The sequence below is a fragment of the Mytilus galloprovincialis genome, chromosome 2 (genome assembly GCF_965363235.1).
Source record: "Mytilus galloprovincialis chromosome 2, xbMytGall1.hap1.1, whole genome shotgun sequence".
Lineage (NCBI taxonomy): Eukaryota > Metazoa > Mollusca > Bivalvia > Mytilida > Mytilidae > Mytilus > Mytilus galloprovincialis.
In genome coordinates, this window is record NC_134839.1 from 114,057,188 (window position 1) to 114,078,097 (window position 20,910).

Below are 20,910 nucleotides of genomic sequence, written 5' to 3' on the forward strand. Positions count from 1 at the left end.
GAACAATTCGCCGCAAGCATTGGATAAAGATTTCTTTTAGGGTCCCAGAGTAAAACCTCGTACTTTTTCTTTTAAAACAACTAAAAGTCCCGAGAAATTCGAGTGGTAAAACCGGCGAATTTCAAGATGGCCACTGAAATGGAAAAAGCTCAAGCTCTTCGTCAAACAAACAAAGCCGGAGCTTCAGACCTATTATATAGTTTAGGTTACTGACTAAATTACATTTTCTAAAGTTGCATTATTTTTTTTAACACATTCAAAATGTATTTTGGGGGTTATTTCGTAATGAAAATATTTGATTCATCATGAAATCAATTTTGCTTTATCATTCAAGTCATAAACATTGATAAATTATTTTGGTGTTATTATGTATCGTACTTTAACTACTTAAAACAAGAATTCACCCAATATTTTAAATTTGGGGATTTAATTGCCAAATTGATATTTATATTTTTTTTAGCATTATTCCCAATTTATGGGATGGAATACACCTTATCGCTATTTGTTCGCCATTACTAGAAATAACACAGGTTCCCGTTACATTTTGACGTCATAAAGCAAAATATCTGACGCCACAATGGAAAAGTGATTGTTGTGTGCGTCAAAAGTTCAAGTGGCCGAGTCGGCCAGGATTAGGCTGTGTATGTACAGATTGGGACCCCCCTCCATTTGCCCTGATTACAATTCCCCCTAGGTCTATTCCCCAATAGGGTTTGTTTGCCCTGTATATATCATAAACTTAGTCTTCTGTTGCCCGATTTTAGCAATTTTCATGCATCCATATTGTATAATCGTCAATTTTTTTTTCATCTCCGTCTGTTTTGATGTAAAAATATGGCAGTTAATTAATTGTTGTGTTTTGAAGCTATAGTTGACCGATTGTAACCTGTAAAGTATACAAGTAACAAAGAAGCATGGGTATTATTACTATTAAGCAACATATACAACAGTTATTTAAATGACAGATCCATGCATATTGCGATCACTGGATTTTTACGAGAAAGGTCACGCTGAGTTCACTGCATGCGAAAACATATAGGCAAATTGTTTACTTGAAGCAAACAATTAAAAAAAATGGAAATTTCTTCTAAATTTGGACAAATTACAACAGGTACCATACTTGGGTGAATGGACCTGGATTCCCAAATGAGGGATATCACTTCAAATGAGGGACTGTCCCTCAGAAAAGGGAAAATTTTGAGGCTTATAATGTGACTTTTATGTTTGTTTTGTGAGAAATTACATATAAAAAAAAAGTTGTTTTTAAAATGGTGGCTTTCTTTGTTACGGACTGGTAGAACGTGGAAATTACTCCATCGAAAAATTTGTCAATGTCCAATGAAAATTATTGTTATATTGTTGCATTAGAATGATGGGTTTCACGGAAATCACCTCATTTGACAACAATGTTCCCAACCTCATGCACAGATCATGTCAAACACTTTCATCTGTAATTCCCTACTGAATACACCTTATTGCTATTCATTCAGTATTTGGAAATATGTTCAGCTTAACCCAGATATTTTCTATTATGATGTCAAAATTTTATGTGAACTTTTGTGATGTTTGGTAATGGCAGACAAATAGCGATAATGTGTTTAGACTGTTTAGGCCGCTTTAGTATCCCTAATCAATCCCTATGGCTATGGAGTCTACATGTACAAAATGTATTTCTGGAAAGTATTTGCCAAGCAAATCTTCTTAAAAGAGGGACGAAGGATACCAAAGGGACAGTCAAACCTATAACAGTTTTAATAGACCAGGATTTGTAATAAATTAATTTATTTATCAAGTATCAAGTATATTCATTTACACAAAACTTCCTCTCTACAGCATTTACCTTTTTCAAAAATACAGCAAGATCTTTTTGAACCATAGACGTCATACAATAATCACTTTTACCTTGTGGTGTCTGACATCCTGCTCAACAAAACAGACGATGATACCTAGACAAGGGTTTTACTGTAGGAGAGGATCAACTCCAAAATTCAGACTTAGATGTTGATTGAATAGATGATTTATAAAAGATTTACAATTTGTGTTTTTTTTTAGTGAGAAAAGATATTGATTCCAACAGTGAAGATGAGGTCAAGGTTAAAGAACAGGCTGTATTGGAGTTGGGAAGTCTTATGGCTGAAACAAAACAAGCTGAAGGTTAGCACTAAAACAAAATTACTAATATTTATCATGTTATTTTTTATACTGAATGCAAAAATATCCCATACAGAAAAAATGATCACTAGGCCAACTGCATTGCTCAACTGGCCGCCAGTTGAGCTATCAGTTGAGGGCCAGTTGAGGGCTAGCTGGCCATCAGTTGAGCAAATAGTTGAGGGCCAGTTGAGGGCTAGCTGGATTTTTGCCATGCAAATTAGGTAGCCCTCAACTATCAATGCTCAACTTTATGCAAATTAGTTGAGCAACGTTGAGAAAATATCATAGCTGAGGGCTAGGTGTCCAACAGTTGAGCAATTAGAGTTGAGGGCTACCTGGCCAACAGTTGAGGACCAGGTCATTAAAAGTTGAGGGCTAGGTGGCCAATAGATGAGGGCCAGGTCATTAAAAGTTGAGGGCTAGGGTCTTTAAAAGTTGAGCATTGTGTGGTAATTGCACACTGATGACTACACATTGTAGAAAAAATAAATTTAAATTGTGTATTTTTATAGCCAAAATACTGCTGAAAAACCTCAACTCACAACAGACTACATGAATGCTTTATCCTTGCTTTTTAGAAGTTATCTAGCAAATAAGAATAGATCTCTAGTTTTATACCAAATTCATTATATTAGAATATTCTTATTTTATTAGTAATACTTTCTTAAACAAATTGTCTTAATAATAAGATAAACATGTCTCCTGTCTTACACATTTTGACAATACATAAATTAATGCATAAATACATTGTCTCATTTTTTTCTTCACTCTTTAAAGTTTATAAAGAAAACACTTTACATATCACTATTTTGAACTAAAAGAGCATAATTATACACTTATTCAAAATGGTGGAAATCAAATCTAATCCAACATTTTGTCCAATGTACTTACCAAAAGATGTTTCCAGAAATATGTGTTAAAACATCAATCTTCCTAAATCCAAGAGTCATGTCATCAGAGGAATACACTGCACTTATCAATGTCAATACAGTTATTTGTAACTTTTTTTTATCTACATTCATTGTAAAATTCATATTTTATTCATGATAGCTAGAAGACATCTTTACTTGCCATGTGCATGCTCAAGCCCAGTTCAAATTTTAAATGTTTGAGGTTCTTTTGGGTATTGTGACAGTGTGATCACTTTGAGATTTGCCCCTAATAATAACTGTTAATTACCTCAATCTTGAATATTTGATATATCTTATAATAAAAGAAATACTGTTTGTTTTTTTATCTTTATGTCAAAGATTTAGTTAGTTAAAATTCAGAAAAATGTATAAAAACATGTGCTTCCCTTAATTTTGCCTCAAACTTTGTGTACATTTATAATAATACTTCCTGTCCATTTGCACTAAAGACAGATAAAACAGATGGCACATAACATTTATATCACCAGGTCATATTTCTAATTGCTCAACTTTTGTTCAACTATAAAAAAAAAATCAAAGTCCGAACGCTCAACTTTTCCTCATCTACAAAAATTTCAAAGTCTGAATGCTCAACTTTTGCTCATCTACAAAAATTTTAAAGTCTGAATGCTCAACTTTTGCTCAACTATATGAAAACCAAAGATCAATTGCTCAACTTAATGGCCAGCTTAAGTTGAGGGCCAGTTGAGCGACATCTATCCAACATACACTGCTTGGCCAGGTTTGAGTTGAGCTAAGATGCTCAACACCTAGCCCTCAACTATTTTGCTTAAAACAGCTAGCCCTCAACTGTCCGCCACATGGCCATCAACTGGCCCTCAACTTTTTTTTCTGTAGGGGATATGCTGGCAACTGATATTCCTATATTCACCAAATTAATAAATTAATTGTATGCACTTAGGAAAGTTTTATATCATATCAAGCACACAAAAAACATTTCTACAGTATAAATATAAGAGTTAAAAATCTTTATTGCTCAAGAAAAGTATGCTGCTAGGAATGTAACAACTGTTTATTTTCTTGCTTTTAATGTTGTGTTAAGTCACAATGGAGCCTTGAGGACAGAAAGACCAGATTTTCTAGTGTTTACAGGAATTGTTAACTTTTATGCAATAGTATCAACTTGATTCACACTTCAGCAGCTTCTGATAAGCAATGACCAATACATGTACACCAGATAATAATGAAATACAAAATGTATTATAAATGTGGACTTCTTATATCATATAGTTTCTATTTTTATTAGATTCCTAGCTGATTAGAATGTATTTTGTGTTTTTCTGAAATCATTTTTCTCTGTTCATTATTCATATACATGATATAGACAAAGAGATATTGATTTTAAACCAATTAGACAGCAACCCAACTACACTCAAACAATTCCAATAGACATTTATAGATTGACTATGCATTTTAGTTTGTAGGTACATTAGAAATCGTACATGTCATGTCCATGAATGGAATTATCATAACAAAATGAATCAAGTTTTACCACGTCTTTTTTTCAGAACTTGCTGGTTTGATCAAGTTTACCAGACCATTTTTATCCCTTGTTAGTAAAGCCAAGGCTGCCAAACTTGTGCGAGCTTTGGTTGATATGTTTTTAGATATGGAAGCTGGGACAGGAAAGGAGGTAGATACAATTAGCAATTATTGTTGGCCTGGTTGGAAGAATCCAAAACCAGCTTATAATATAAATCTACACAAAACTTTAAAACATGATTTAATATGTTTAACATTTACATGGTAGCTGAATCTGCATACCATCATTTTATTATTGTAATACAAATATATTGTCTAAATATATGCCCATAAAATCTCTATAGTAAATGCATATTTCACAATCTAAATTATTCAAAGTAAGGAACAGCTTAGGACCACAGTCAACATTCAGTTGTCACTAGCAGATTTTTGGACTTCAAATTCACACAACAACCAACATACTTTCTTTGAAAATTATACACTTGCAAAAAATTCCAAGATATGATTTAAATGAAATTGCTTTTATTTAGTGTCGTCAAGTAATGGAAAATAGTGTCTTCGTCTGATTTTTTTTCAGAGCGGTTCTTGGTTCCAAAATAATTTATTGGTCATGCATACCAACAATGCAAATGTGAAGATGTTGTTTATTGCGATGTTTATATTAACAGGTAAAATGAAACAGTATCAGATTTGATAAAAGTTGGCTTTTATAATTACAGTTGTGATTGTCTTTCCCAACATGTTTGCAATCACATTAATTAGATGGCAAATTTATACCAGGAATCAGTGATTCACAATAATAAATGCATGCATTGATTTCTGAATTTACAGTAACTCACATGCATTTATTTTTAGGTTGAGCTGTGTAAAGAATGTATAGACTGGGCTAAAGATGAAAAGAGAACATTTCTTAGACAAGCCTTAGAGGTATAAAAATCTTTGATTATTATAAAAATAAAGAGTTGTTGTATAACTTCCAAGGAGACAATTATCCAACAAAATTCAAATAAAGTGAATGAAAACATTAGTCTACTATTACTCAGACACATTTAGAAAAGAGGGACGAAAGATACCAGAGGGACAGTCAAACTCATAGATTGAAAATAAACTGACAACGGTAAGGCTAAAAATAAAAAGGCACACAGACAAACAATAGTACAAATAACAACAAATAACTTTATTTATATATGTATGTATAGATTTGCAGTATCTTCTTGGTTTCTCAAAGAAAGGCTTGTAAACCATAGCATTTTTAATAAATAATTGTATTGCTGCTATTATTTTACGTCATCAAGAAAGGGAAAGACACTTTGACCTTTATGTTTCATTGACAAGTTAAGAGTTGATAATTCTTACCTATATTGACTCTTCCCAAAACAGGGCTCACACTACTTCAGAATTATAGGGAGAAGTGACCTCTCTTTTTGAAACTGATAGGGAGAAGTGGTGAGATTTGAAAGAGAAGTGCTCATTCGCGTGTTGCGTTACAATGTTTAGATTTTACTATAGTATAAAGGGTCATATGTAAATAATGTTCTTTTTATATTATTCAATTCATATCTGAGTATACTATTAAAGTAACATTTCAAATTGAAAGTTGTTTAAGCTTTACTAAGGTTCTTGTGAGAAACTACAAACTAAATATTTAATATCTAGCACTAAAAAAAATATTCTTTTATTTTAAAAAATGTTAAGAAATTATAACATATCAATTACAATTTAATTCAAATCTATCTTGTGTATGAAATTCAGTGTTTCTCATCAAAAAATATAAAAGTTATTAAGCTGGGCCATAATATAATTAATAGTCTCAGAGTTAAGCAACTTTGAAACAATCCATAAAAAATATAGGGAATTATATACACCAATCAATTAGATGTAACCAAAAGTCTCTTAATGCGTGTGGAATATGTTATTTTTTCCCTTTGAGACCAATATTCTTCTGTCAGCTGTTCCATCCGTGCGTCCGTAGTAATTATTGTAAAAGTACGGATATTGGTCATAGCTGGTCCGGTTCAGATCCCTAGTTTAGAAATCGGTCAATGGCGGACGATTGCAAGAAAATTTACAAAAATAAACAATGTTTGACAAGTTATTTGGAAAGGAACATGACGTTTTCAATGCAATAAATGGATTACACATTTACTGGAGGCAATTTTATTACGTTTAAAAACTTATTTTAAATGAAGTAACAAACTTATTTTGCCGCAGAAATTTAGGTTGATGTACGTTTTCGAATTACAAGCACCGGAACTTGCGGAAATGCACGAAGTGATAAAAAGTTGTATTTTTATCAAAAAACCTGCTACACACTGCAAAGACAATGCTTCAACCTCTTTTCTTAAGATAATGAATCGTTTATGTCTAAATTTCTTTAATTATCAATAAAAAATTGATGTTTCATCAACTTGGTAAAAATTGAAAATGTCTGATGACGGAGGCGACTGAAAGCGAGTATCGTCAAGAACAGGGCGACTTGTTTTCGCTTTTGGGGGTCGGGGAAAGCGAAGTGACGGTCGGGAAAGCGACTTCTTCGCCCAAGTCGCCTGGTAGCGTGAGCCCTGCAAAACCTTGATTAAGTTTTATGTTTAAGTTCAGACCATATCTCTGCATCTTGATGAGTAAATCAAACTTAGTACAATTTTTGTACTATAATCTGAAAAAAAATACACCACTTAAAATAAAATTTAATAAAAATTAAAAACCAATTGTTCAGAGAACAATTGAAAGTCTTTCCACATCAAAGAAACTATTAAAAAAAGCAAGTTTCTTCATACTGATTCAATAAATGAATGGTTTTCATATACTTTTGAGTTAAATAAGGGAGATAATGTGCTGTCATTGTAATTTTTCTAAAGCATGACTGTGTGACAAAAATGTTTTTGGGATACAATTGCTTTTAAGCAATCTGTAGACTTATACCATTGACTCAGGGCCATGCCCTCACCTCAACCGTTTTATTCTAAACATTACGGAACATCTCAGATTCTTTTGATTGTTTGCTTTAAAAGGTTAAGACAAACAAAAGGATTGAACTTAACAACTTTCCTATACTGTTCTTCTCATAATCGTCATGTTTGACAATTCCCTTGACTTATATGTGTGTTTTTAACAACACAGAAAATCAGAATAAAGCAGTATTTATATTTAATGTTTTTATAAATTTTGAAACACGTCAGAGGGAATTCCACAGTTTTGATAAAAAGCAAGAGTTCCGAGTCTGAATTCCAATAAATCTATTTCTGTTATATAAGAACTGAAGTGGAGTTTTTCTTATATGTCACAGTTATGAAACTGATATTTGATATTGTACTCTCATAAAGAAATGGAGAACTATCTAGGTCGTTTAATTAACAATTAATATACGTTCTTGGCTTCTTGCTCTAAATCACAAGTCTAGGGTTTGTTGATGTTATTATGGGCATACGTATAGTTTTCTTGACTTCAAGTGGTATCAGATTGAATGCTTGTTCTGGATTCCCTACTCCGTTGATTAATTTGAATCTCATGGGATCCTTTCTATGTCTGTCTGCTATTGAGGGTTATTGTTGTTGCATAATTTTAAATCATATGCATCATTTAAAATAAAATCGTAAAGGTGTAACAACAACATCCCTTCAGCCGAAATGGAGTCTTCCATATTATCGTTTCGAGTTGTCTCCCTTCTGTAAGTAACTTCAGTCAAAATCAAGTACGATACGTTAACGGATATGACACGTTGAGAAAAAACAACTCGTTAGAAGTCGATAAACGTTGTATTATATTAAAATCGATAGCAATTTAAACAGGAGTGTGTACAGAAAAGAGTCATGCCCACTGACCCAAAAGAAATTAAATATTTCAAGAGTTAGAAATGGGGTCCCTTCCTAACGTAGGATAAATGTAGGTGATAAGAACCAAAGTGTAATATCTTCTCTCAATCTCAGTGACTGCTGTGGAAAATAAACTTTGAATTGATAGTACAAAAATAAAACACAATAAGTATATTGTTCATACACTTGTATCCGGGATTGGCTATTTTTAGGTTGAGTAACTATTCACCCATGATTACATTAATTAAATTTTACAAGTGCAGTTGAATTAGTATTGAAAATAATACTTAAGAAATAATTCATGGGGGCTTGAATATATCGTTATTTTACCACGGGTTGGCCCTTTATGGCAAATATTTTACCCTGAGCGAGGGGTAAAATATCGGCATAAAGGGACAACCCGTGGTAAAATTTAGATATATTCAAGCCCCCATGAATTATTTCGATTCTGATAAGACAAATATAGCAATTGTTTTGGTTCAAAGCACACTAGATGGAGGCAAATATTTGCCGTTCCCATAAATTAACCCACTTTAAGATTGGCGGTAAAGAACGGAGCAAACAGATTTAGTGACATGCTCAAACTATTTACAATAATATATTTAGATAGATTTGGATGAATTTTAATGATAATTTACTGATATATCTTCTATGTATATAAAAAAGGGCTTATACCACATTTTAGTATTGTTTGTTTACGTTTCATTCTGGTGATGATTTTCGGTATCAGAAGCGTGTATTTTCCCGAAAAATGCTTAAACTATTACGTTATCATTCTATGACGTCGTGTACTCCATCCATAAACAATCATATGACGTGGGAGTACAATCAGAACAGCCCAACCAATATATTCATATTTTACCACGGGTGTGTACTCAAAGCGTTTGAAGGACGTCATGTTAGAATATCCAGCTATACATGTGTCAATGAAAATAATGGTATGCCTCAGAGCAATCTGCTCTTTGATTATATGTACAGATTTATATTTTTGCCTATTACATGTAAATTGATTTTTCAGGCTAGACTCATTGCTCTTTACCACGAGACAAAACAGTACACAGAAGCACTTGCTTTAGGTAGGTTATTACTTAAAAAACATCAAATATTTTATTTGTATACAACAAACAAACAAATGAAGAATTGAAAAACTGCAATAAACATATGCTTAGTATTTGATGGATGGATGGTTTGATTCTTGTTTTTAAACACCTTAAGTACTAAATTAAATTTTGATGCATATTCTTGAAGCCAGAAGGTTTTTTTGCACAGAAGTGTTTATTACAGGAGTTATTTTTACATTATTTTCATATCAAATGTACTCAAAATAACTATGAGAGTTTTTTTTATTGATGAATGGATTGGAACATGTCTTAAGTGAATCTACTAATCAGAGATAAATCCACAGAAGGAACACCAATTATATTGACAGACCTTTCCAAAGTCAATTGTAGATATGTCTTTTATGACTTTTCTAACATCTTAGCTAAAACCTTGGCAAAATCATTCAATTTAAACTAGGTTTTCTTTAGGAAAAAATCCAGTTGATTAAAATAACTAAGTACAAACTATGGAGGGCAGGCAGTACATTTTAATATGTTTTTAAATGTCAAAATGTAGCTAAAGTTTGAAATATTACTGAATGATGTAATATAAATCATTGGTAATCTGAAAATATACACAACATCAAATTTGTTTTTGAATTGTCTGGTATCAAAAGCATATTGGACTTCTACAAGTGAATTTATTTTATTTTTTGTGTTTGAACGCCAGCATTTAGGCTATTTTGATGTGGCCAGTTTTTATTTGTGGAGGAAGCCAGAGTCAGGGGTTTCATTATCTTTCATGTTGACTTGTACTTTCCACGTTTCTAGGTGGTACTTTTTAATTTATTCCATGAATATCTTATATTAAAATTCCTACATTTAGGCGGTACTTGTCAAAAGCATATCAGGGTAAAAGTACCGGGTACCGCCTGCTAATGAATGGCCTGCAGAGTGCCCGTAGAACACCACTGACCTTGGATAGGAAAACTGACAATCCTAGTCAATTAAGATTGTTCTTCTATATGTGAAAGTACATGGTTTACATGTTCATGATGTTAGACACATTAAAAAAAATTACCCACATTATAAAACTAATTTCAGTAGTTCTCTAAAACAACAATTGATTATGATACATTTTTACAAATATGATTTCATACTATCAGTGAAAGTGTTCCCCTCAATTCTACATAAATCAGATAATTAAGATGGTAGAAGTAAAATGTGTTTGTGATCAAATTTAACCATTACATTTATTATTTTAGGCTCATCATTACTACGAGAATTAAAGAAGTTAGATGATAAAGCATTACTTGTAGAAGTTCAGCTGCTAGAAAGTCGTGTATATCATTCACTTAGCAATCTTCCTAAAGCAAGGTATATATAAATTTGGTAGACATCAAAGTCTAATTTAACATTCATCAAAGTTGAGAGAGAGAGCTTTTTCTTCAAGGCCATTAACTTAACTAAAGCAAGGTAGGTAGAAATTTGATAAACATGATTGTGGTAAGAAGTTTCCTTAACTAACTAAAGCAAGTTGGTGTTGAAAAGTGTGTTACAGTCTGATTGTCTCATTTTTTATGCCCCATTTATTATGCCCCATTTATGGGCATTATGTTTTCTGGTCTGTGCGTCCGTTCGTCCGTCTGTTCGTTCGTCCGTTCGTCCGTCTGTCCCGCTTCAGGTTAAAGTTTTTGGTCGAGGTAGTTTTTGATGAAGTTGAAGTCCAATCAACTTGAAACTTAGTATACATGTGCCCTATGATATGATCTTTCTAATTTAAATGCCAAATTAGAGTTTTGACCCCAATTTTACGGTTCACTGAACATAGAAAATGATAGTGCAAATTTCAGGTTAAAGTTTTTGGCTTCAGGTTAAAGTTTTTGGTCAAGGTAGTTTTTGATGAAGTTGAAGTCCAATCAACTTGAAACTTAGTATACATGTGCCCTATGATATGATCTTTCTAATTTAAATGCCAAATTAGAGTTTTGACCCCAATTTTACGGTTCACTGAACATAGAAAATGATAGTGCAAATTTCAGGTTAAAGTTTTTGGCTTCAGGTTAAAGTTTTTGGTCAAGGTAGTTTTTGATGAAGTTGAAGTCCAATCAACTTGAAACTTAGTATACATGTGCCCTATGATATGATCTTTCTAATTTAAATGCCAAATTAGAGTTTTGACCCCAATTTTACGGTTCACTGAACATAGAAAATGATAGTGCAAATTTCAGGTTAAAGTTTTTGGTCAAGGTAGTTTTTGATAAAGTAGAAGTCCAATCAACTTGAAACTTAGTATGCATGTTCCCTTTGATAAGATCATTCTAATTTTAATGCCAAATTAGAGAATTTATTCCAATTTCACAGTCCTTTAAACATAGAAAATGATAGTGTGAGTGGGGCATCCGTGTACTGTGGACACATTCTTGTTCCCTTCTAATTCAATGCCATTAAAAATGTGTGTTACATATAAAGGAGAAGATGTGGTATGATTGCCAATGAGACAACTCAGTTTGGTTGTATCTTGATTTCTCTCTGAATTCAATGCCTGTATTAAGTATTGACTATAAGATCTGCAGTGGTTTGGTCAGGTATTGAAGTGTTAAAATGCATGCACTTTCATGTAAAAAAAATATATAGAAAATTGATTTGGATGGCATTTTCTCAATCACTCAGTTTTCTGATATAGAAACCATTTATAAGAATGATAACAGGTTTATGTAGCTCTTTTGATTCCAATTTATTAAAATACACATTTGTTACGTTACAGGGCAGCCTTGACATCAGCTAGGACTACTGCCAACAGCATATACTGTCCACCAAAACTTCAAGCTGCTTTAGATATGCAGTCAGGTGTGTATCAATTTACACAAAGAGTAGGTTCCAGGAAAACTAGGATATGGGCCCTTTTTATGGCCCAGCAACGTCGGTGCCATATATAGCTTTACCCATGTCTGAAATACCGTCATTCCGCAACAAACCATTATACCCAGTATTTTTATGCCCCACCTACGATAGTAGAGGGGCATTATGTTTTCTGGTCTGTGCGTCCGTTCGTCCGTCCGTCTGTTCGTTCGTTCGTCCGTCCGTCTGTTCGTTCGTTCGTTCGTCTGTTCGTTCGTCCGTCTGTCCCGCTTCAGGTTAAAGTTTTTGGTCAAGGTAGTTTTTGAAGAAGTTGAAGTCCAATCAACTTGAAACTTAGTACACATGTTCCTTATGATATGATCTTTCTAATTTTAAAGCCAAATTAAACTTTTGACCCCAATTTCACGGTCCACTGAACATAGAAAATGAAAGTGCATGTTTCAGGTTAAAGTTTTTGGTCAAGGTAGTTTTTGATGAAGTTGAAGTCCAATCAACTTGAAACTTAGTACAAATGTTCCCTATGATATTATCTTTCTAATTTTAAAGCCAAATTAAACTTTTGACCCCAATTTCACGGTCCACTGAACATAGAAAATGAAAGTGCATGTTTCAGGTTAAAGTTTTTGGTCAAGGTAGTTTTTGATGAAGTTGAAGTCCAATCAACTTGAAACTTAGTACACATGTTCCCTAGGATATTATCTTTCTAATTTTAATGCCTAATTATATTTTTTATCCAATTTCACGGTCCATTGAACATGGAAAATGATAGTGGGAGTGGGGCATCCGTGTACTTTGGACACATTCTTGTTCTAAATGCCTTTAGATATTGGGCTGGTTTTTGGTAAGTGAGTTTACCATGATGTGTTACAGATCTAGTTAAAGTTTCGTTCCGCTCCGCTAATTTTTGTTGAAATTACGGTCTTTGGACTTTGATAAATTGTTGAAAATCACAGTTATACAGATTTTTTTTGTAAACGCTTTCAGATGTTGGGATGATTTTTGGCATGTGAGTCAACCAAGATTAGTTACAGATCAAGTTTAAGTTTTGTTTCCAATCGGCTAATCGAAATTACAGGCTTTGGACTTTGATGAATTGTTGAAAAATCACAGTTATAAGGACTTTTTTTCTAAATGCTTTAAGATATTGGGCTGTATTTTGGTATGTGAGCTAACCATGATGAGCTACAGATCAAGTTTAAGTTTCGTTCCACTCCGCTAATTTTTGCCCAAATTAAGGGTTACAACTTTGAAAATTGTTGAAAATCACAGTTATATAGACATTTTTCTATACGCCTCCAGATTTTCAACTGATTTTTGAAATGTGAGACTACCATCATGTTTGTGTCCACATGTGTTATTGAAATTGCAACTTTTTGAGACGGGGCCATTCGTGTCACTTTGACACATCTAGTTCTAGCTTAAATGTCAAATTATAATTTAGTGGCTATAATCACTATGAATCATACATAGTTAAAACAATGACTAGATAAAAATGTTTTATATAAATAGCCAGGTTATATAAAGTTTTATATAAGGCCCTTTTACAACGTGGAATTGGTGCAATATTATAAATGATGAAACATAACTTTATTGAAATTGATATAATTTCGGACATGTTACCTTATAATATGGAGTCAGAGTTTGTATGTTTCAGGTGTACTTCATGCAGCTGATGAGAAAGATTTCAAAACTGCTTACTCTTATTTTTATGAGGCATTTGAAGGATATGATTCCATAGATAGTCCTAAAGCAATCACAGCTCTAAAATACATGTTGATGTCCAAAATTATGTTAAATACGTAAGTTACAGCACTCAAATACATGCTATGTCTAAAATTAGGTTAAATGTGTAAGTTAAACAACACAAAAACATGATGTGTCTAAAATTAGGTTAAATATGTATTTTACAGCACTCAAATACATGCTGTGTCTAATATTAGGTTAAATACGTATTTTACAGCACTCATATACATGCTGTGTCTAAAATTAGGTTAAATATGTAAGTTACAGCACTCAAATACATGCTGAGTCTAAAATTAAGGGGAGAGGGAAGTGTCTAAAAATTAGGTTAAAGAAAGTAAAGTCTTGAAGGCTTTTTCAAAAACAAAATTAACAAAACACTTTTGAATTAACCATCATGTCCATAACTGGTTTATATACTATTTAACAATTGTATTGTGCAATGTTGGTGAAGATCTATCTTACCAAAAAAGTCTTATTATGTTTGATATGGTGAGGGTAACATTCTATAGTCACGTTGCAGTCTTTTTATATTAGGACAATCATGACAATGTTGCCCTGATAAATATAATGCTGTAACTCACTTTTTCATAGATGGTCTAATATTTGAGAACAGAACAAACCTGTGTTGATAGAATAATCAACATTGTGTATTATGGTGTTAAGGCAATATCATTTCTCAATACATAAAAATAAGCATATTTACCGATTATTTACTATTAATTTAATACTTGTAGATCTGATGAAGTCCAAGCTATTGTTAGTGGTAAACTGGCTTTGAAATACAGTGGCCCTGCTGTTGAAGCCATGAAAAGTATCGCTCAGGCTAGCCATAAGAGATCTCTTGCTGAATTTCAAAAGGTACTTCGTGTGAATAAAACTGATTAATGGTAAATATTTATACAACAGAAACCCAACTAAGGTTTCACCAGTTGTATAAACATTGAATTGATTTATATCAGAATATTAAAAAACAGCAGTTCAAGATATAATTATCAGGTTACACATGTTATATCTTTCAGAAGCAGGGCTTTCCATTGAAGCCGGTAGCCGGCAGAAATCCGCCGTTTGCGGTGGCTTCAAGTGCCGACTACTTCACTGACAAAAATATAAATTCAAAAAGACAAAATATCTTTTTCAAATGTTTACAGGCAGCCGAGAGACGTATTGTCTCAAAGTCGCGGTCACGATAAACAAGGATGAAAAGTCAGTGTTTACCTTGGGCTAAATATAGTTCACATGAATTCAGGTCACTGATTGGTTGTCTATTTAAAGTCAGAATGCATCGTTTCTTTTCAAAGATAACAAGAGAGACGTTCCGGTGGTCATTGAAAGATAACAATAGAGACGTTCCGATGGTCATTAACTCGTTGGCTTTTTTTTGGCTTTTACTAAAACGTGAAGACAATCAGATAAGACGACAATCTTATGTTATGGAATAATAGCATCAAATTAAAGAAAATGTAGTAGATCATATTGTTCAGAATCTGGAAAACAGTATCTTTTGAAGTTCATTTTTCAAAACCAACATGGTGTTCAGAGAATCAAGGTCAAAAACGAAAGTAAAATATTGTTGACTTGACCTCAAATAAATAACATTTCCAAATGATTTATGTATCTGACTTATTGAACAGTATACAAAAAAAAAGAGAAAATCAGAGGATATATCAATTTTCTGTCAATGCTTGAGAAATAATTGTATGATTTAAATACGCGTTTACAACAGTCTTTATAGAGAAAAGGGGGGTCATTTGTTTACAAATGCACGTAGTTATACAAAATAAATCGATCAAGATTTCTAACAAACAGAATTATTATATAAATAAAACTCCTTTAAAAGTAAATGAATATTAAGCATAAGGTAATAAAAATAAAAAACTATAACATAAAAAAAAAAATGAAATTTCTTTGAGATTTTTTTTTCTTTCTTTAATTTCATACATAAAAAATGGTCATTTGAAAGATGAAATTAGGTGCATATTAAGAATAACCACTGGACATTAAGCAACTAAAAATAAATTAATCATTAGAATATTTGTGATAGTATGTCATCCTATACCAAGTCAAACAGTATCCATATACCATGTTCTTATAATTTAACAAACTGTTAGACTGGCATGATTTTCTAGGGTAACATTTCCATAACAGGAAAACAAAGGATATGTGGTATCCATCCATGAGACAAAATCAGTACATGCTCTGACAGAAACACACAAAAGCAAAGGAACAGGGCTGTTATTGTTGTTCTTGAAGTCACAATTAGGCCTTCAACATTGATCATTTAGAAGAAGCAATAGGTGATTGGTATTTTTTGAATGAATGACTCTACACAAAGTATGCTAGTGATGTATTCTGAAAACATTAGCATTTCAAAATATTATTTGTAGATCTCAGATATTGAGTGTTGTTTTATTTACTGAGATTTGTAACTTTTGTAGACACTTGCAAGCTTTAAATCTCAGTTAGAAGATGACCCAATTGTAAACGCCCACCTGAAGACATTATATGATAACTTACTGGAGCAGAATTTGTGTAGAATCATAGAACCTTTCTCAAGGGTCCAGGTAATATATGTACAAATATATAGCTTGTTTCTAGGGTTTTGAGCATCACAAACTATGTTAATAACAGTACAAGATTGTCAATAACGACAGAATTTTACAACAATTTTAAAAGTTATATATTATGATCATGACCTGCACTGGTTTATTTTGAGGAAGACAGCTGTCTTCAGTAAAACATATTTGATTAAATGTAAATATACTTATATGTGAATATTCAATCAAAGGACCAAAATGACTTTTCATTATAAACATTCAGAATAGTTTTTGTCTGAGTTGCAGGAAATCTCAGTCCAACTTATAGTATTAAAGGTGAATGTTGAGCAGGTAGAGAAAAGTTACCTGTTTGGGTAATGGTTTCCTCTTACTATTTAAGACAGGGCCATTAAACTTTATAGAATATTTTTATGCCCCATTTATGGGCATTATGTTTTCTGGTCTTTGCATCCGTTTGTCCTTTTGTTGGTCCGTTTGCCCCGCTTCAGGTTAAAGTTTTTGGTCGAGGTAGTTTTTGATGAAGTTGAAGTCCAATAAACTTGAAACTTAGTACACATGTTCCCTATGATATAATCTTTCAAATTTTATGCCAAATTATAGATTTTCCCACATTTTCACGGTCCATTACACATAGAAAATGATGGTGCGGATGGGGCATTCTTGTACTGGGGACACATTCTTGTTATGTTTATTATTGATATGAATTTTACTTTGTATACAATGATAGACACTTCCAGACAGTTAAGAAAATCTAATGACAATATTAACTAGAAATGACTTCTTTTTAGGTACAACATGTAGCTAACCTGATCAAATTACCTATGGTAAGTCAAGTATTCAACTTATTATTACAGATTTACAGGTAAAAACTTGTTCATTTTCAATTTATAGAGGTTCAAAACACACAAAATGTAATTGACGATTTTGTTTATGCATGATTTTAGATGACAACGCTTAAATTCACTATGTTTGTTTGAAACTATATTTGACCAAAAGTATGCTGAAAAAAGACTATAGTTTTTTTATACTAAATATAAAGTGATATATTTATATGAATGAAAGATGATATGAAAAACCCATTGATAAGTAAGCCAGGACATAAAAACATCTACATGATCCAGAGATTAACACATTGTTAGTAATGTTATGATTTATTTTCAGGACACAGTTGAGAAAAAATTATCACAAATGATTCTAGACAAAAAATTCCATGGTGAGTACAAAACATCTAAACCCTATAAACTATATCATACGTATAGAGATGGAATGGTGAGTACAAAACATCTAGATCGCTGTAAACTATATCATACGGATAGAGATGGAAGGAAATATCTATTTAGTTAACAATTTGATTGATGGCCTAAAATAAAGGGATAACTATAAATTCTAAAATTTGTGTGATGTGTTTCTTATTGAGAAATTTGCGACAGGGCAGGTTTTTCACAAAGATGAAAACTCACATTTTGTACACAGTATATTCTAAAATCCCAAATAATTATACCCCCGCTTTAAAAAAGGGGGGTATACTGTTTTACCTCTGTCTGTCAGTCCGTCCGTCAGTCCGTCCGTCAGTCAGTCCGTCCCATGAAACTTTCGTCACATTTTTCTCAGGAACTACACATCCACCCTTTCTGTAATTTGGTGTCAACATTTATATATGTCAGCCATACCGTGTGATGCGTTTTCAGATTCATCACTTGATAACTTCCTGTTTACCGAACACTTGTCTGATTTTACACATGATAGCCAAGTTGAAAATTTTCGTCACATTTTTCTCAGGAACTACAATACAAGGACTTCTGAAATTTGGTTTCAGGATTTATATAAGTCAGCTATACCGTGTGATGCGTTTTCAGATTCATCACTCGACAACTTCCTGTTTACCGAACACTTGCATATTTTTACACTATTAATATTATCCACTTGCGGCGGGGGTATCATCAGTGAGCAGTAGCTCGCAGTTTCACTTGTTGATATAGTATTTGTGTCTGCTGTTTACTATCTGAGTAATTACCTGCTTATATTTCTGAACAGTGTCATGTTACTAAAAATTATAAGTTAAAAAGAACCTCAATATTTTAATGAAAATTTCACTATTTGGATAAGTTAATCTACAAAAGCAATTTTCAGTGAAAATTCATTTAAAAAGTATGCAAAATAGTAAATGATTATTTGTTGCCTTTTTTTTTTTTAGGTATATTGGACCAAGGAGCTGGTGTTTTGATTGTATTTGATGAAACTCCAGTGGACAAGACCTATGAGAACTCACTTGATACCATTCAAAACATGGGCAAAGTAGTGGATGCTCTATATAATAAAGCCAAGAAGCTGACATAATTATCTAATGTTAAAATGGGAAGGGAGGGTATACTGACATTTTTGTTATTAAATTTATTGTCATGTGAATTATTGTGCATTTGATATTTTGCCATATCTGCATATCTTCTTAAAAGTAATTAAGAATTCTAAACAAACCCTCTACTGACTGCAATAACAATTCTTTCCACATTAAAGAACACACATATTAAGGTATATTAGAACACACCCGTGATATCGCAGATCTGTGACTGAATTTTAAAATATAACTGTGTAAGCCTTATTTTAGTATTGGTATTGTCATCTGATAAAGTCATGCCGATTATAAGATGCACAGTTTTCTCTGCTTTCAAAATCTTTCTGTTTGAACCTGTCGACCTGGAACGTATCAATTATTGGTAATATTAATTATTTGGAAAACAAAAGGGCCTGGAATGGAGTATTTTTTTATCAACAGTATTGTCGTATATGAGTTCTGAATAAAGTTGAATTCTTTAATTCGCTGTTTTACGTCATTCCAGCTAACAAATTGAAAACTGTACCTATACCCCTTATCCTAAGTCCAGATTTTTAATATTCGTATTGTCATCTTAAAAAGTCATACTGATTAAAATACTACAATCGGAAACAATGTGACGATGACTGAATTTAGTAGTGTCAACCCTATGATTATGACCTGTGTATATAGCAAAATCCTGAATACACCATGTGGTGGTGCATCTGTCAGATGCGGAACGTACAGATAAGGTAATAAGTAACAACTGAATATACCAGTGTTCCAGCTAGGTTTTCAAAAGGGCAGGGTGCCAATCCTGAAAAAGGGCATTTAACGCGCGATATGATAATATGAAAAGGGCATATTTTAATAAAAGATGTTAATCAAACATTTGTGTTTATTCGTTGAATCCCAGGTTATACAAGAACAACATCTTTAGCCCATATAGAACTCTATCTTTCTACTTTTAAGGCTGAAAAACTTGTCAAGCAGCTTGTCACACAAGTTTTTTTATCATTGCTTGGCACAGTTGAACTTTATATGCAGTATGTTTTGAAAGGAGATCTGTTTCATACTGTTTCTATGGTCTACCACATTTTACCAGTTTCACCTTTCTACCCTGCTGTGCTTGATGGCAATACAGCACAAAACAGCTCAGTAAATTCACAATTTTAGGATATAAAGCAACAGTGAAAAATAGTATCAAAAATAAAGAATACAGAAAAAGATGACCAAGGCACCCTACCAACACTGCTACTAAGACCCTCTTTAACTTCTCCCATAACTCAAAATAAATACCTAAACATATATATTCTTAAGCAAGAAGTATGGAGACACATTTTAGAATATGTAAATGGGTTACTCAATGCTAGGAAAAAAATCAGATTGAGTTATCTTTCTTTATTCGGGTGTGCTCCTTCTTTGGAGGATTATAAACAGTACGTAAATATGATGTAAATATGATCACAATATGGCTGCCGATTTTGTTATTTTCGTATCAAAAATGAAGGCAGTCAATGACAAATACGTCTGAATTTTCTGTTTATTTTACAGAAAACAAGTAAAACAATGTCTTCAACGAGTTAATAATGGTTTTCCAACTTTCTGTCATTACGTTTCTTCCATGAAACTACGGTAAACATCGCAAATTGTGCCCAAGTTGTTGTATGCACATTTCTTCAAAGATAATTGCCGACTGACCGATTCTATTTGAACGAATTAATGTTGATGATCCTTAATGACCCATCCGATAAACGGATTACCTATAACAACAGATTATGACACCAGTTGTAATCATTGATTAGCTTGGGGTGGTAAACAAAGTCATAATCTTTTCCCCAGGTAAAATTTAGTAATTAGCGTATCATATCAATACGCAAATTAATATGCAATCGATCTTCAAAAAAGGCAGGGCGCCCTGGAAACTGTAAAAAGGGCACAGGGCGCCACTCGGAAAAGGGCGGGCGCCGCGCCCTCTGAAAACGGCCTAGCTGGAACACTGTATACTATTGGTATCGG

At 32.8% G+C, this 20,910-nt stretch overlaps 1 protein-coding gene across 2 annotated transcripts; it reads left to right on the forward strand.

The window, feature by feature from the left end:
- Positions 1-54: 54 nt before the first annotated feature.
- Positions 55-18,986, forward strand: LOC143065482 (26S proteasome non-ATPase regulatory subunit 11-like). 2 transcript variants are annotated; one of them, XM_076239064.1, is made up of 13 exons: positions 55-205; positions 2,053-2,154; positions 4,595-4,719; positions 5,424-5,495; positions 9,399-9,456; positions 10,686-10,797; positions 12,188-12,270; positions 13,937-14,081; positions 14,760-14,883; positions 16,461-16,586; positions 17,369-17,404; positions 17,742-17,793; positions 18,775-18,986. In XM_076239064.1, exons 1-13 carry the CDS (start codon positions 127-129, stop codon positions 18,915-18,917), a joined length of 1,257 nt encoding a protein of 418 aa, XP_076095179.1. In that variant the 5' UTR covers positions 55-126; the 3' UTR covers positions 18,918-18,986. The 2 variants fall into 2 exon arrangements, with proteins under 2 accessions (XP_076095179.1, XP_076095180.1); XM_076239065.1 differs by lacking the exon at positions 17,369-17,404.
- Positions 18,987-20,910: the final 1,924 nt, after the last annotated feature.